The sequence below is a fragment of the Nestor notabilis genome, unplaced genomic scaffold (assembly GCF_000696875.1).
Source record: "Nestor notabilis isolate BGI_N333 unplaced genomic scaffold, ASM69687v1 scaffold35485, whole genome shotgun sequence".
NCBI classification, from domain to species: Eukaryota; Metazoa; Chordata; class Aves; order Psittaciformes; family Psittacidae; genus Nestor; species Nestor notabilis.
The window spans coordinates 1,163-15,779 of record NW_009930381.1 but is presented as its reverse complement, the minus strand read 5'-3'; the positions used below and the strand labels follow the sequence as shown (position 1 = coordinate 15,779).

Below are 14,617 nucleotides of genomic sequence, written 5' to 3'. Positions count from 1 at the left end.
CTTCCAGTCATCAGGAACTTCACTTGACTGCTATGACTTTTCAAATATGATGGGCAGTGGCCGAGCAACTTCATTCGCCAGCTCCTTCAGGACCTGTGGATGGGTTTCGTCCGGTTCCCTGGGCTCTTCATCATGTCCCATAGACTTGTGCACGTTCAGGTTCTTAAGGTTGTCTCGAACCTGATCCTCTCCTACAGTGTGCCTAAGGTCTTCATTCTTACAGTCCCTGCATTTGCCTTCCAAGATTTGTGTGGTGTGGTCTGAGCATTTGCTAGTGAAGACAGAGGCAAAGAAGTCATTAAGAACCTCAGCCTTCTCCAAATCCAGGGTAGTGAGTTCTCCTGATAGCTTCCAGAGAGGGCCCACGTTGTCCCTAGTCTGTCTTTTATTTGCTACATACCTATAGAAGCATACAGATATTCAGGACAATGTACTAAAATGTGATCACTCATTCTGTAATAAAAAACATTTGCTTAGTTTAAAGATATGGTTATAGCAGGCATTGTTGTAAGCTACTGCTTGGATGCAGCTGTATATTTTTATTCTGAAGCTTCTTACAGGCATACTACAGGTTTGTTTAGAAACAAATTTGGAGAGGAGAAGGAGCAATGCAAGAAAGTAGGGAAATGAATGCTATTTAATCTCATTATTAATTTTATTTCCAGGTATTGGCATCGATCACTGAATCCCAGAAAACTGGTGGAGGTGAAATTTTCACATTTGAGTAGAAACATGACTCTACAAAGAACAATGAAGCTCTACAGACTTCCTGATGTAAGCAGTATGACTTACAGAGAACCCCACAGTTACTGTGAGGCCCAAAATAACCTTCCATCTGTCTCTGACAGCACAGGCTTTTCTGGAAAGGCAGTGTGTGCAGGACATTGGGTTAAAAAACAAAAATCTCTGGTTGATGAAAAAGGCGTACTAAACAGGAGAGACTTGCTGGAAATGTAGATCTGTATATGGAGAAAATAGAACTTTTGATCAAAAAGCCATAAACAAACAAATAAAAAACCAGAAACCTTGACTTCTTATACATGTGGGATTGAGTTGAAGATGTCTAAAACTATTCTCCATATGATTAATCTGATAAGACATTACTGGAACAGAAAATCAACAGTTCATGTCTTAAAAATGTCAGAGAAGTCCATCAGAAAGCTAACTGAGTACAGTGGGGTTGTTGATTTGACTCTGATTCACAGCTTGTTCTGTCAGAGAATGTTGTTCTGCAGTAAACAGGCTCAGCAAAAGCCACCTCAGTATGTTGTGTACTGTTTGTTTGGATGGTCTAGCGAAAAAACCCCAAGTGTTCTGGCATAGCTAGGTTGGTTACTAATATTTCTCCTTATGTTTGCAGCTAGTAGTTAGGCTGGCAAAAAGCCTTAGGGTGCATTTCCAAGACAGGGCAAGTCACTGTAAGTAGTCTGAGATGTACTATTAAAAAATCTCATTGCCATAATTAATAGCCTGTAGAAGATAGTCTGAGCTTTATGATTTGAAAACAACTTTGCTTGTAAAAGCTACTCTTCTATTTGGAGGGATTGCAAAATACCCTTTACCTGTACCATATCAGTGAACCTTTTTTTTTTTTTTATTTAAACAAACCCTCCCTTTTGGTTTAAAAAAACCTCAAAAAAACAAAAAACATTTTTCTTCACTTCTAGTACTTTGTAATGATTTATCTGACTTGGAAAATTGCATCTGTTTATATTACCTTGATGAAGCAGGTTCTTTTACTACTTGTATATGTTAGTAGTACACTAAGCACTTACCAGTATAAAGCACATGTCATGGCTTGATATGAACTGCTGCTGCTGTCAGAGAGACTGGTTTTCTCTACTGCCTGCATGCTACCTGTGTCTGCACATGCAGGTTCTCCCTTGCATGCAGGGCAGCAGTTTTCAGAGCTTAAGAATTAATAACCAAATTAATTAGGTTTTAATCATGGAGAGCTAAATATAGCTTCCATCAAATCGTGAAGACTTTTTTAATAGTCTGAAAAAGTGCAGTAGACCATTTCAAATACAGGTTTTGATGGCAACTCTAGTATTGTTTCTCATGGAAGCAGTACAGGAAAAGAATAAAGAATAAGGATCTTTCTTACAGTACAAAAAGTGTACCTACAGAGAATCATTAGAAACAACAGCAACTGTACCCTGATCATCTTCGTATCATAATAAACCCCCAGATTTCAACAGAAAAGTAAATTATGGAAAACAAAGAATAGATCGTATCTCATGCAGAACATATAGCTAAGGCAAACATACTGTACAGAGATGTGCAAATAGAAAACAGGTGCTTTGAAAAGCAACTTTTAAAACCAAGTCATGTAGGAGTCCATATGCCCCAGCTGTGTATTTTTAGATTGGACCTGGGAGCTTCTCCCATGGGAAATAAAGGTTTAATCTTCATGTTAATGTTTTTTCTTTAGGTTTTGTGCTTTGGGTTTTTTGGTTGTTTTGGTTTGGGTTTTTTTATTCTTGACAAGGGGTTTAAGTGCTGTTGAGGGTCTTTATCCTCAGTTTCAGACTGTTACCATAAACAGTACCACTACACAAATTCGTTCAGTAAGGTCACTCTGTCCTGTTCCTTAGCACCAAATACTGTTTCTTGCATTTTAACCTCTTTTCATTGTGTCCTTGGAGTATCATTGCTATTGGAAGCTAGTCTCACTTTAAAAGGAATTAATCATTCCTAATCACTTGAACACTCTGAATTAAAAAGGTTAAATATTATGAACTAATAAATACCACCCTCACTGAAGGCTGCGTTTGTGCATGTACCTAGAGATATAATAAATAAAGTGGGTTTTTTTCTTAAGTGTTTAATCTCTTGAGCAAGGAGTTTTCTGAAAGAGGTAGATTTTGGCTGTGTTTAGAATAAGGACAGGAGCATCTTTGTATGTCTTTTCCTGGCTGTGATCCTGAGCCAGGATACTGGCATGAATATGTGCCCAGTGCAGCTTGATATGTGGAGCAGAGAAACAAATTTTAGCTCAGTTCTGTGCACTTTCCCTCACTTCTGGGGCTGCAAATAATCAGTTACTGGTAGTCATTCTGAGCATTGCTGGGTGATAAAGATGTTCCAGCCCAGCTGCTTTTTCTCTCATCCTGTTCCTGTGTATGGCTTTAGAAGAAGGATAAAGGCTTGGAGGAAGCCAAAATTAACCTTTTATAGGTTATGATTGAAATACGGCATAGGAAGTGTCGTGTTGATGAGTCAGGTGAATACCAATTTGTATTTAGGGCATTTAAAAATCTAGATGAAGTGCTGTTGTGGAGACAAACCATAGTCCCAGGCTGCTGAGGAAAGCAGGAAGACTAAAATGTAATACACAGGGCAGAGCTGTGGAAAAATGTGCCTTGTTTTTTTCATCTGGCTGCTGATTCCCAGAGTATGTGAATAAACACCTTCCCCTGAATAATGCCTTTTGAGCAAACCATAATCAAATACACTAATTTCAGGCTTCCAGTAATCAAGTGTCTACCTGGCTTGCTCTTGCAATTGACTTTGCTATGATTAATGTGGTATGTGTATGTAGCTCAGACAGATGAAGCAGGATAAATGAGCTCTGAAGAGAGCGAGCCTCGGCCTCCCTAAAAGGAAACATTCAGGAAAGCTAATAAAAGCTGGGAAGAAAACTTTAATTACCTTTACTTGTTTAAACATTAATTGCATACTCCTGGAAAGCAGTATTTCATTTTCTGATGTTTAAAGCCAAATAAGTAACTTTATTTGTTAAAATACTGTAGGTTTTTGATTTTGGGCACCTGTAAGTTATGAGAAGCTTTCTTGTTAACACAACAGCAGTTGTGCCTGTATACAAAGTTGAGTTAGCAAGGGAGTTTGCAAGTGTTAATAATAGGTGGACTTTAGAAAGAAAATAATTTCTAATTATACTTTATCAGCTGACTTTGGTTGAATCACAAGTGTTCTTGTCTTCAGATTAATTTCTGATAGGCAAGTTGCTTTATATTTTGTTTCTGTGTCTGGGCCCTAGGTAGTTTAGAAGAAGATAAGAAATAAAGACTGTCCTAAAAAAAATTAAACAGTACAAAATGCGTGAAGTCTAGGCTGTTGGCAGTGGCGTGTATTTCTCTGGAGAAATGAAGCTGTTTCAATAATGAAATATAAAGATTGAAGTGCCCCAGACTGTCTCAATAATTAGAAGAGAGGGAATTCTGATTGAAAGCCGTTTGCAAAATAGCATAATGAATTAGGTGGCTGGGGTAAAGTAGGCTAATAATGAATGCATTATAGCAAATGGAGTGAGTCTGCAACCTACTTTCAGGCTTTGCTGTGTATGCAGTTTTCCTTTCAGTGTCTTAACATCTGTTTTTCTTTTGTTACAATAAGGCCACAAAGACTTCAGGTTTGAGACCAATGGAACAAAAGGATACTAAAACAGTACAAGAATTAATCAACACTTACTTGAAACAGTTTAATCTTGCTCCTGTGATGGATGAAGAAGAGGTAGCCCACTGGTTCCTGCCTCGGGATCATATTATTGACACTTACGTAGTAGAGGTAAAACATGCCCTAACTGCTCGATGAATGTGTATGTGAATGGCGCTTACAAAAGCTCATGTCAGCATCAAGTTTTTGAAATGTGGACAATATGAAAAATCTGTGCTATAGGTAGAATTTGATACTGATTCCAAGCTTTGTTCTTTGCATTGCATCCTGTTAATGAGAGAGCGTTTGGTTGTGGTAATACTGCAGCTCTTATAGCAGGGTATTTTTAAGAAGAATTTTGAAAACTCAAAGTATCACTATCTTGGAAATATTATGGAAAAGAACTTTACGTATTTTAAAAACAACCCTTCCACCTCCACTTGTCCATTTTTTCTATAGAGATATGACATGATAACAAGCAGCGGTCTTCAAATCTTGTTTTCTAGAAAAAAGAAAAAATTACACAATGACTGAGATAAGGATTTAGTTTGAGTTCAGTATTGTTCTCTCAGGTGTCTCAGTTTTTGCCATACACTACTTCAAAATTCTTTATTTTTAAAACCAGTTTTAGGGGCACCTGCTGGGCTAATTATGTTTTTTGATGGTCTGCTTCAGTAAATGGTTGTTTTGGTTTTTTTTTTTTCCCAGTAAAAAAGTGTGTGTCTATGTGTATGTACAAATAAACATGTATATGTAAAATAGAGAAGTAAAAGTTAACATCTTTTGGTGCTGTTGTGTTGTCAGCTAGCAGTTAAATTATCTTGAAAATTACAGTCTTTGTCCACTAAAAAGATGGAGAGCATCATCTGTTCCTAACACTTACTCTTCCCTCCCCACTCTACTACTCCCACCCTCCAGCCTGTTGGTCACAACACTTCTTGCAAAATAAGCAGAGCAGGAATAGATCACCATTTGGAGTGGAAATCTCCAAGGTGTGGTTAGAATAGCTGCGATAAAGCTAGTGGAGAAAGAGGCACTCTTCCCTTTGAGTCCATACTAAATCAGTTGTAGACATCATACTTGGATAGTGTATTACTTTGTTTAAAGAGACAAGGTTATTTGAAAATAATCAGCACTAACATTCCTAAACCTACCAGCTCCTCGCAGAAGCTGAAGGTTGTGAAGCTCAGTGTTCTCACATTGCAGCCTGAATTTGTGCAGGAGTCTCAGCTGAATTTAGAAACTTATTGCTGATGGACATGAGAGGTCGTGCTTGTCACTTGTCATTGTCCCAAGCTTACCTTTCTACTTTCATAGAATCATAGAATAGTTAGGGTTGGAAAGAACCTTAAGGACCTTAAGCTCATCTAGTTTGGATTGCTTAGTGCTTAGAGACATGCGTGACCTGGAGAAGTTAGCATTAGATTTTTAAGTCATCTTTCTAATGTGCAGAGCTAAAACCTTAAAATAGTCTATGTAATTCCTGAATTAATATTTTTATTGTCCTTACTGAATTTAGTGAGGGACTTAGTAATTTTTCTGTTACTTGTTTTTGGTTTATCTCTACTATAGAATCTGTACCTGCTTTAAGACAATAGCTTTTTTGCATGTGGTGGGTTCAGCTCCCTTACTTTTACTGTAGAAGTACTATCAGTTTAAGGATCCATGTGAGGTCCTTCACTGAGCTCAAAATAGTGGGCACCAGTCACTCAAACCAAAGCAAACAAGCAAGAACAAGCATTTGTGTTTCTCCTTTGCCTTATCTTCTTGGAGATATCAGGAGACCCAATTGGAATAGCATGAGTGAAAATCTGGGTAGGTTTTTTTGTGCTCAGCATGTCAGTCATAACCTGTGTAACAATTATTTCCCATTCCTACTAATCTACACTCCAGAAGATAATTAAGAACTGCATTAGGTGCATGACATATAAAGAAAGTTTATGTAGGATACTTTAGGTTTCTGTGTAAGTACCTTTTTTGATCACTACTGTTCTTAATAGAATTTCAGTGTAATTTAGCAGTTGTCTAGCAAATGGATTAATAGTAGCAAATGGATTAATAGTTGAATAATAATCACTAGACCTGATTTAACTATGCTTTGTATGCCAGCACAGTACTTTTTTTTCCCTGGTATTAGAAAGTTGAGAAAACTACTCCTCACTGTGAACTTCATCAGTTTTAAAAAGCATTCTTTTAAAAAATATTTCGATTGGAAACAAATTTCTGTACTTTTTTTTGGAAGTGTGCTCTGTTGATATTAGGCTAAGCTTGGAAAACAAACTGTAATGCTTTGGCAATTCCTTGTCAAAATGTTATTGGTGTAATAGACTAGAAAAATCTAAATGTTTGTTTCCTTTTCTGAAGTGAGTATTTCAGGCTTCAGTCTCACTCTGATGTATAGATACATCCTTGGCAAGAATTCAGTTTCTTCAAACCTTAGCCAAGATTACCTGTTACACCGTAATACTTACAGTGCCCAGAACTGTGCTATATTTATTACTTTCCTTAGAACTGTCGTGTCAGCCTAACCAATAACCGAGTGGTTACTTCTTACTAATTGACTCTGTTTTTTCTTTTGTAGGGCTCAAATGGTGTTTTAACAGACTTCCTGAGTTTCTACACATTACCTTCAACAGTGATGCACCATCCTGTTCATAAAAGCCTCAAAGCTGCCTATTCCTTTTACAACATTCATACAGAGACCCCGCTCTTGGACTTAATGAATGACGCACTCATTATAGCTAAATTGGTAAGTTATGTTGGGGTGGGGTTTTTTTTCTGCTTCTTTCACAGAAGTATTCTTAGGAGGGCTGGCAAGGTAAGAACAGGCAGAAGTTTATCCGTATCATTGCATTCTGATTTCTTCTGCTGTTCACAGTACAGAGTGCAGTTGATGAGACATACACCATATATATTAAAGTATAAAATGCTATTCTTGTTTTCCTCTGAGCAATGCTAGGCAATGACAAGTGCATGAAGATCAAGTGTTTGCAATAGCTTGAGCTCTGTAAATATCCAAGAGCACACTGATGACCATATTCACTAAGTACCAGAAGAATGGAAAGTATCACTAAAATAGTTTCCCTTGAAGATGAGTTAATAAGTTCTATTAAATACATTTTGTTTAAACTATTTTTTATTTCTACAAAATGTAAAAGTTGTTTTGTGCAAGCTTTATCATTTTACGTTGTTGCTTATAAAGCTCTGTTATGTTGTAGCTTTGAAGCACACCTTCATGCATGGAATTACACTGACAGATGGTTTAGTTGAAGGGAAGAGACTATAAATGGAAGTTTTTGAACATAAGAATTTTAAGAGTTTGGTGCTGTCTGATGGAAAACTTAATACTCAGTCCTTAATCATCAGGCTTTTGTGGGGCTGCAGTGCAAACACCAGTGGCAATATAGTCTGGTGCAGAGCTGTGCAAGTGATGTGCATCCCAGCACTCTGAATTCTCAGGGACCTGTTTAGCCCTGGCAATCCACAGCACTGCACAGGCTTCATCTAGTCTATGGTATTCATTCTAGCAACCATTCCCAACACACTGCAGAGCATAGGCATGTTTTCTGCTCCTTACGCTTGAAGCTTGCCCCTCCCATCTGAAGTGTTGCTGCCGCACTGCTTGTGGTATTACACCTACCAGATTGAGTGCTCAATGCAAGGAATTCTAGCTGTGTTCCAGCAGACCACATTCAGAGCCATCTGTGCTGCATGTGACACAGCATTTCTGTGTCGATCCTGTATGAAGCCAGTGATGGTCTGCAAAGGCTGTATCTGTTCAGACTTCAAGCTACATGAAAGCAGTCACATGTGTGCCTGAAGTCCTGCTGGCACACAGCCTTTGTGCTGTTAAGACTTCAGGTTCTTTGGTCTGACTCCCTCACAGTTACTTGCAAGCAAATAGAGTTTTATATCCGGAACCTCAAGCAAATTCACTTATTCATACATGATGACTGTCACTGTGATGGACTTTATTTCTATGTTGCATGTTAAGAGTTCACAGTAACTTGGGGTTTGAGTATGCTTGTGTTGCTGCACTGAACCCTGAGAGTAGTTTGGCTGTGTGGCTGTTCTGGGAGCAGAATGGCTTTTTGAGTGGTGAATTTGGGAGATTGAGGAAGAGAGGTCTTGGTAGAGGGTGCATGAGGGAGAGTAATGTGAAAGATTTGAGTTCTAAATAGAATGGCATTTCAGAAAAGGACCAAATCACAGAAATAAACATTTAACAGAATGATAAATGCCTGAAAACACCATAAACCGTAATTATGCAGCTTTACCTGGAACAGGCCATGTGTGTCAAAACACTGTATGTGACTGTAAAAAATGCCTATCTGTAGTGATAGGATAATAGATAATGCTTTAGGGACTCTTCAGACCTTTACCCCTGAAAGTGGCTTTAAAATTCCTGCCTTTTTGGAGGCAATCTTCAAGCAAAGTTGTGCCTTATACTTCACTTTCTATTGGGAAAATTTCTTTGTTTGTGTACCTAATTAAAAAGCAAGATTTATTCCCTTGTCTTTTTTTCCACTTAATTAGCCTAGTCTCTTGGATATTGCATGCCACATTGCCTGTATCATTTGAAACTTTAAAAGGTAAAATTTAAAAAATGTTTTGCTATTGCCAGAAAGGATTTGATGTGTTCAATGCACTAGACTTAATGGAAAACAAAACATTCCTGGAAAAACTCAAGTTTGGGATTGGAGATGGAAATTTGCAGTATTATTTGTACAACTGGAGGTGTCCTGGCATGGAATCTGAAAAGGTAAGGGAGAAAAAAAGAGCTTCTGAATTCTCTTTGGTGTAATGGTACATTAATCTGCATTGGCCAAAATGTTTCGAAATAACTTTTTTAATCGGTCATATTTAAGATCTATAATTGACATGTAGAAAAGTAATGCTATTTAGATTTATTGCCATACTTGAACTAAAATGCTGTCTTTTTCTTCTTCCTTTAGGTTGGTCTTGTATTACAATGAGGACTCTTATGTTTCTAGAACTTTGAGGTCATCGTTTGAGTTAATTTGATCTCCATAACTCTTGGAACGGTGTTGTTCAAGAGGAGTAAAAGCACAATGTCGGTGATACTGAGATAGTCCATTAAACGTGAACAATGACGACATCCATATGTGACCAAATTTGTGCATTTTCAGATAGATCAGAAGGTCCATGAAACTCTTTTATTGTCCATGAAAAGAATAAAAGCACATTCATTTAAGTTTCAAAGCTTAGCTTGCACCTTGATGAGAAGAAGGTATTTTTTTTCCACTCTCTAGAAAAGACTGTTTTGTACAAACTGAACTTCAGTGGTGGATTAGGGTACAAAAATATTTGCTATTATGTGGATGAACTGCTGCATTTCTATTTATTAAGTGGTGGTGTATGTTTGTCAGTGTAACAGAATGAAGGATACAAACTTGAGTATCTTTGCTTATTTACTTCACATGGATATCATCATTTGGGGGAAAAATAATGAAGTACAATACGTTTGTAGCTCTATGGAAGTCCTGGATGTTTTTGTAACTGGAGCAGTATGACAATGTACTGGTTTAACTAGTGCATTTGTTTCTCCATAAGCAACGCTGCCAAATCAATAAAAATACAGATTTGTACTTTGATCTTCGATAGATCAGTGGATTGATTTAACAGTATCGCACTGTTCAGTGCAGGTGTTATCTATGTTGCCGGAATGATAATACATTACTGTACTTAATTTACAGTTGTGGCACAAAACCTTAGTTTTTCCTCAGTAGAATAACATCAGCCTGTGTGTAAAACTAAGAATTTTAGTAGTGCTATCAGGATATTTATAGTTTGAATGTTTTCAACGCTTCTGCGAAATTGCACATATTCCTTTGTCTACTTTGATTTCCTATGAAGTCTGTAATTCTAATGAAAAGTATCTTGTGTAAATACTTATTCAGAAATTGTTCCTGGTAGTGTTTTTATCCTGACTTTGGAACAAGAAGTTTTACTATATATGTGGCTGGTAAGCAGAAGAGAAATACTCTACCCTCAGTCCTTGGACGTCTTTGTACTGCGCTTCCTGAAATGTAGGAGGGCTGATCTTTATTGTTGGGGGGAACTGTTAATTCCCTCATGAATGCTCAGCAACCAGAGTGGCTTCAGAAGCACTTTATATGCATTCCAGCATAGTGTCATAGCTAGATATGGTAGCAGTTCTTTCAGCTCACGCATGCTGCAGTAACGTGAGCACTGAGAAAGTCTGCAGTAAGAAAGTGTTCTAGCTGAAAGTGCCAAATTGTGGTAGTGAAGCCTCCATGCTGTAAGCATCTTTTGAATGTGACATGAATATCTCATGAAATGCAAATGTCTAAACTTTCCTTTTAAACATGCCTGTAATTCTGAAAGCAGATTTTGCTGGAAGTTGAATTCTGTACCTGAAAACATCAATTTAGATGAAGATAAATTTGTCTGTTCTTCATAACTGCTAGCCCTACCCACCTCCTTATAGCAGTGGGGTTTTTCTTTCTTCCCACTCCTTTTCCAATGTGTGAATGGTTTGTGGTTTGGTTTCTTTTTCTTGTTGAATTGCCTAGAGACAGTGATAAGTACTTTCCCTTATTGCATTATAGCTCTACGATTAAAGCATTCGACTTCCTTCAAACAAAGGAAGGGATTGAACGTGGTTTGTCTGACCCCTGGGTATGCACTGGCTTGGGACCTCATTAGTTCAAAAGGGCTTCAGAGGAGATCTTTCAGACATCTAATGGTGCAGCTGGGCTCTACAACTTTGGCCCTCTGATGATAGCTGTCTGCTAGCAGCAGTCATAACAGATGGTACAGAGGGAGCTTTGACTCCGTGTGTGAGGCCCGAGCAGAATTAAGTGCCTGAAACTGTAGCTGATGGTAGTGATATCTGAGGTTTCAAGAAGGATTTAATCTCGCCTACATCAAAGACTTAGCTCTTAATTCCCAAAAGGCAGGAAGGTGCCTTCCTGGCTGGACATTGGCATTGGAGTCTGCTGGGATGAGGAGGAAGGTCCGCCAAGGAGCTGTGTGTTCTGCTTCAGGTCTAAAGGCAGAGCTCACTTGGCTGCTGTTTAACATGAGGTGGACAGCAGGGCATAGCTCTGTCCTCATGGCTAAGGTACTGAGTTGCTAAGAAATGGTGCTAGCCCAGCATTCCCTTACCTGGAAGATGATTTTGAATGCCAGGTGAAAGATATGCTCATGTTCTCTGCCTTCCTTTCCTTTCATGAAAATGCAAGTGAAAGAAAGGGTAGCCAGACATTTTCTTTTCTCTCTTCTCTGAAATCAGAAGGCAAATCCTCCCCAGCACTGTTGTTTGGAAAAGCATTGAGGCCATGATGGGCCCACAGATGTCCAAGTAGAAGACAGACTTGAACCTGGCTTTCCTGCAGCCTGGCTTTCTGCCCTAGTCTTACAGTAATTGCACATGAAGGAAGGCGTGTGGCTGCTCTTGTGCTGTATACTGGGAGGATAGTGCCATTTCCTTCTGAATCTGAAGGGCAAACTTCCCTGTCTTGTAAATGTTACAGTTAGATAGCATGGCTAAGTACACTAGTGCTAGCATGCTTTCAAGATTTTGTGCATACAAAAAGCCAGAACAAAGGCTATGTATGAAGCACTACAAAGCCAGACAAAAAAACCTCATCTCTTCTTGCCACCCTCAGCCAGGGAGGGCAAAAACTTTGGCATTGAACATCTTTCTTTTACTTAAACTTCAGGGAGCATCACAACTACAGAATCATTGCTACTGCCTCCCTTTGTAGCTGGTATCATGAACTTAAAAGTCACACCTAAATAAACCCAAAATACAGATTAGGTATCTGATGGTACTGGACATTTGGATTAGCAAATTTCTGAAACCTACAACACGTAAATTCCATTTTTAAGGATCAACAAAGTAACTCAAGGTATTTTGTGGTTTCTTCTAAAATACCACACTGATGTTTGCTTAAACTACACAGCGCCAAGTAAGTTCCTCGGCTGTTGATTTTGATTGTCTGAATTGCAGCACTATTCCTCCTCCTTCCTTACAGCACAATTATCTCATTAGGAAACTATTTGTAGTCTCTAGTAAAACTAAAGAAAACTCAAAAGTTACATGGAATGTTTTCAGTCTTGTAGCAGTTACAACTGTCATCTACTGTATACTCAACAGCGTAAGGTGTACCTAATTTCCTGGGAAATTAATCGACTCCATTTAGAAATCAAATGGAGTTTAGGTTAGATTACATTTTCTCACAGGGTGTGTGTTAATAGTTTGCATAAGGAAGCCAGCTTTCAAAATACAGCAGTAGTAATTGGGTTTTGTTCTGTATTTGAAGATTGTTCCTTCAGCGTATGAGACACCAGGTATTAGATAGAAGTCAAGCCTGCATATGTTCTTCACCAGAACAAGGTTATTGTTCAGCAAACTATGACAGTTCAAAAGGGAAGTCCAAGTGTGCTGTTTACTTGAAAAAAGCATTGAACCAGCTTTAAAAGTTATACCGGCATGGACCTTTGTTTAAATAAACTTTCACTTTTGGTATTGATTTGTTTGAATAATTATACTTAAATCTGTTTTGCTTGAAGCATGTTCGTCTGTATAAAAATACAAAATTTGTTTAGTGCTTTGCATTAATTCCAAAGATGTACTTATTATAATGTCTTAAATTACATCAGCATATTCATCATCAATTTTAACTGTGCAAATGAAATATTCGCCCCCAGGTAAGGACTCACACCCAAGTTTGAGCAATATTCTTTATTAAAACAGAAAGTACCTCAACTGAATGCAACATCAAGTTCACCTTGTAGTCAAGTGCTTTACGCTGTAAAGCCTAACAAGATAGTTCAGTTGGAGCTGTACTCCATATTGCGTTTAAAAAATCAGTTATGCTGAAAAAGCTTTCTTCTTTTTGCGAGGTGGTTTTTTTATCTTATTTGGATTTGGGACAAGTTTCTTGATTTTCATAGGCTGCAAAATTACATTTGAAAGATTGCTTTCCAAACGCTTCCGCTTCTGGCTCGTGAACTCATCCCCCAGCACCTCTGCAAGCTGCTCAGGTTCCTCATTTTCTGAAGAACCTGCATGAGCAAAATCCACAGCTTCTTCAGTTGTGTACTGAAACCACGGCACTTCCAAAGCTGGTATCTTGGGAATTATTGCTGCTATTGCTTCTGTAAATTTATCAGACTGCTTTTTAAAGCCTAGTGCTAAAATGGACGTTAAGCCGAGAAGCGGTGCAATAGTTTCACTGAGGCGGGGAACCTGCCCTGCTGGTGTGGCTCGACTTGCGCTCAGCTGAATGAGGTGCGATGTGATCATGGCAGGCTTTGCAGACTTGCACACCAGCAAGAGAAGAAGTTCATCTTTTTCCAATGCTTTTGTAACTTCATTAACTCCAATAGCAAGCTGTCTTCTGATACTTGCGTCAGTCCACCCTGTTTTTTGTCGATGGCCTTCTGCATCCTGTTCCTTGGGGAGTTTGCTGGTGCTAGTGTTGCACTTTCTTTCCGTTCGTTTTTTTGTAAGGGAACGTTTTTTCATTCTTGGAGTCTCAACCTTTTTAAGCCCAATATGTTTAATCCTTTCTTCTAAGGTCTGTAAGATAAAATGCATGTCTTCTCCATCAATGGTTTTCCACTCTAAAACAAAGGGGTTATCTAGACATGTTTTTATGGCGGCTTTCTTTGCTTTGCGAAGTGTTGCCGTCCCTTGCTGAATTACAGACATCCTGAGATGCTTTTGTGTTCTGCCACCCTAGCTGTGAAGAGAAGAAAGAACTAAATGTTAGTTCAAATACTGCACTGTTTGCTGTGGACATTGGTATCAGAAGCTTCTACTGGGAGCATAGAAGAGAAATGTCACATCTCAGAGCGATACTGGCAATTACAGCCCTTCTCACATAAGCTCAGTGCTAATCTTTAACACATATTCCACAGGGCACATGGTGTGCTGCCTCCTTTTAATAAAAAATAATTAAACAGCAGCCTGGACAGCAAGGCAACACCAGTGACAAGAGACCTTCTAAAGCTCAACAAAAGCAGATGGAGATACTGTAGTTCTAAAAAAACCAAACAAACTCAGAACCACAAGTTGAAGGACCACTCAATTTTCACTGCTGAGCAGCTGTGCTGTAGCAGCATAATGACATTAAAAAAAAACAAAAAAACAAAAAAAGGAGAATCAGAATGTGAAACAAGCTCCAACTTCCTGAATTTATTAAGGTTTTTTAAAACTTTAATT

The 14,617-nt window shown here is 38.4% G+C and overlaps 2 protein-coding genes across 2 annotated transcripts; one reads left to right on the top strand and one right to left on the bottom strand.

The window, feature by feature from the left end:
• Positions 1-665: 665 nt before the first annotated feature.
• Positions 666-10,209, top strand: NMT2 (N-myristoyltransferase 2). Its single transcript, XM_010015366.1, has 5 exons — positions 666-774; positions 4,360-4,530; positions 6,980-7,147; positions 9,023-9,160; positions 9,354-10,209. Exons 1-5 carry the CDS (start codon positions 733-735, stop codon positions 9,372-9,374), a joined length of 540 nt encoding a protein of 179 aa, XP_010013668.1. The 5' UTR covers positions 666-732; the 3' UTR covers positions 9,375-10,209.
• Positions 10,210-13,261: 3,052 nt separating this feature from the next.
• RPP38 (ribonuclease P/MRP 38kDa subunit) lies at positions 13,262-14,136 on the bottom strand. Its single transcript, XM_010015365.1, has one exon. It carries the CDS (start codon positions 14,102-14,104, stop codon positions 13,262-13,264), a length of 843 nt encoding a protein of 280 aa, XP_010013667.1. The 5' UTR covers positions 14,105-14,136.
• Positions 14,137-14,617: the final 481 nt, after the last annotated feature.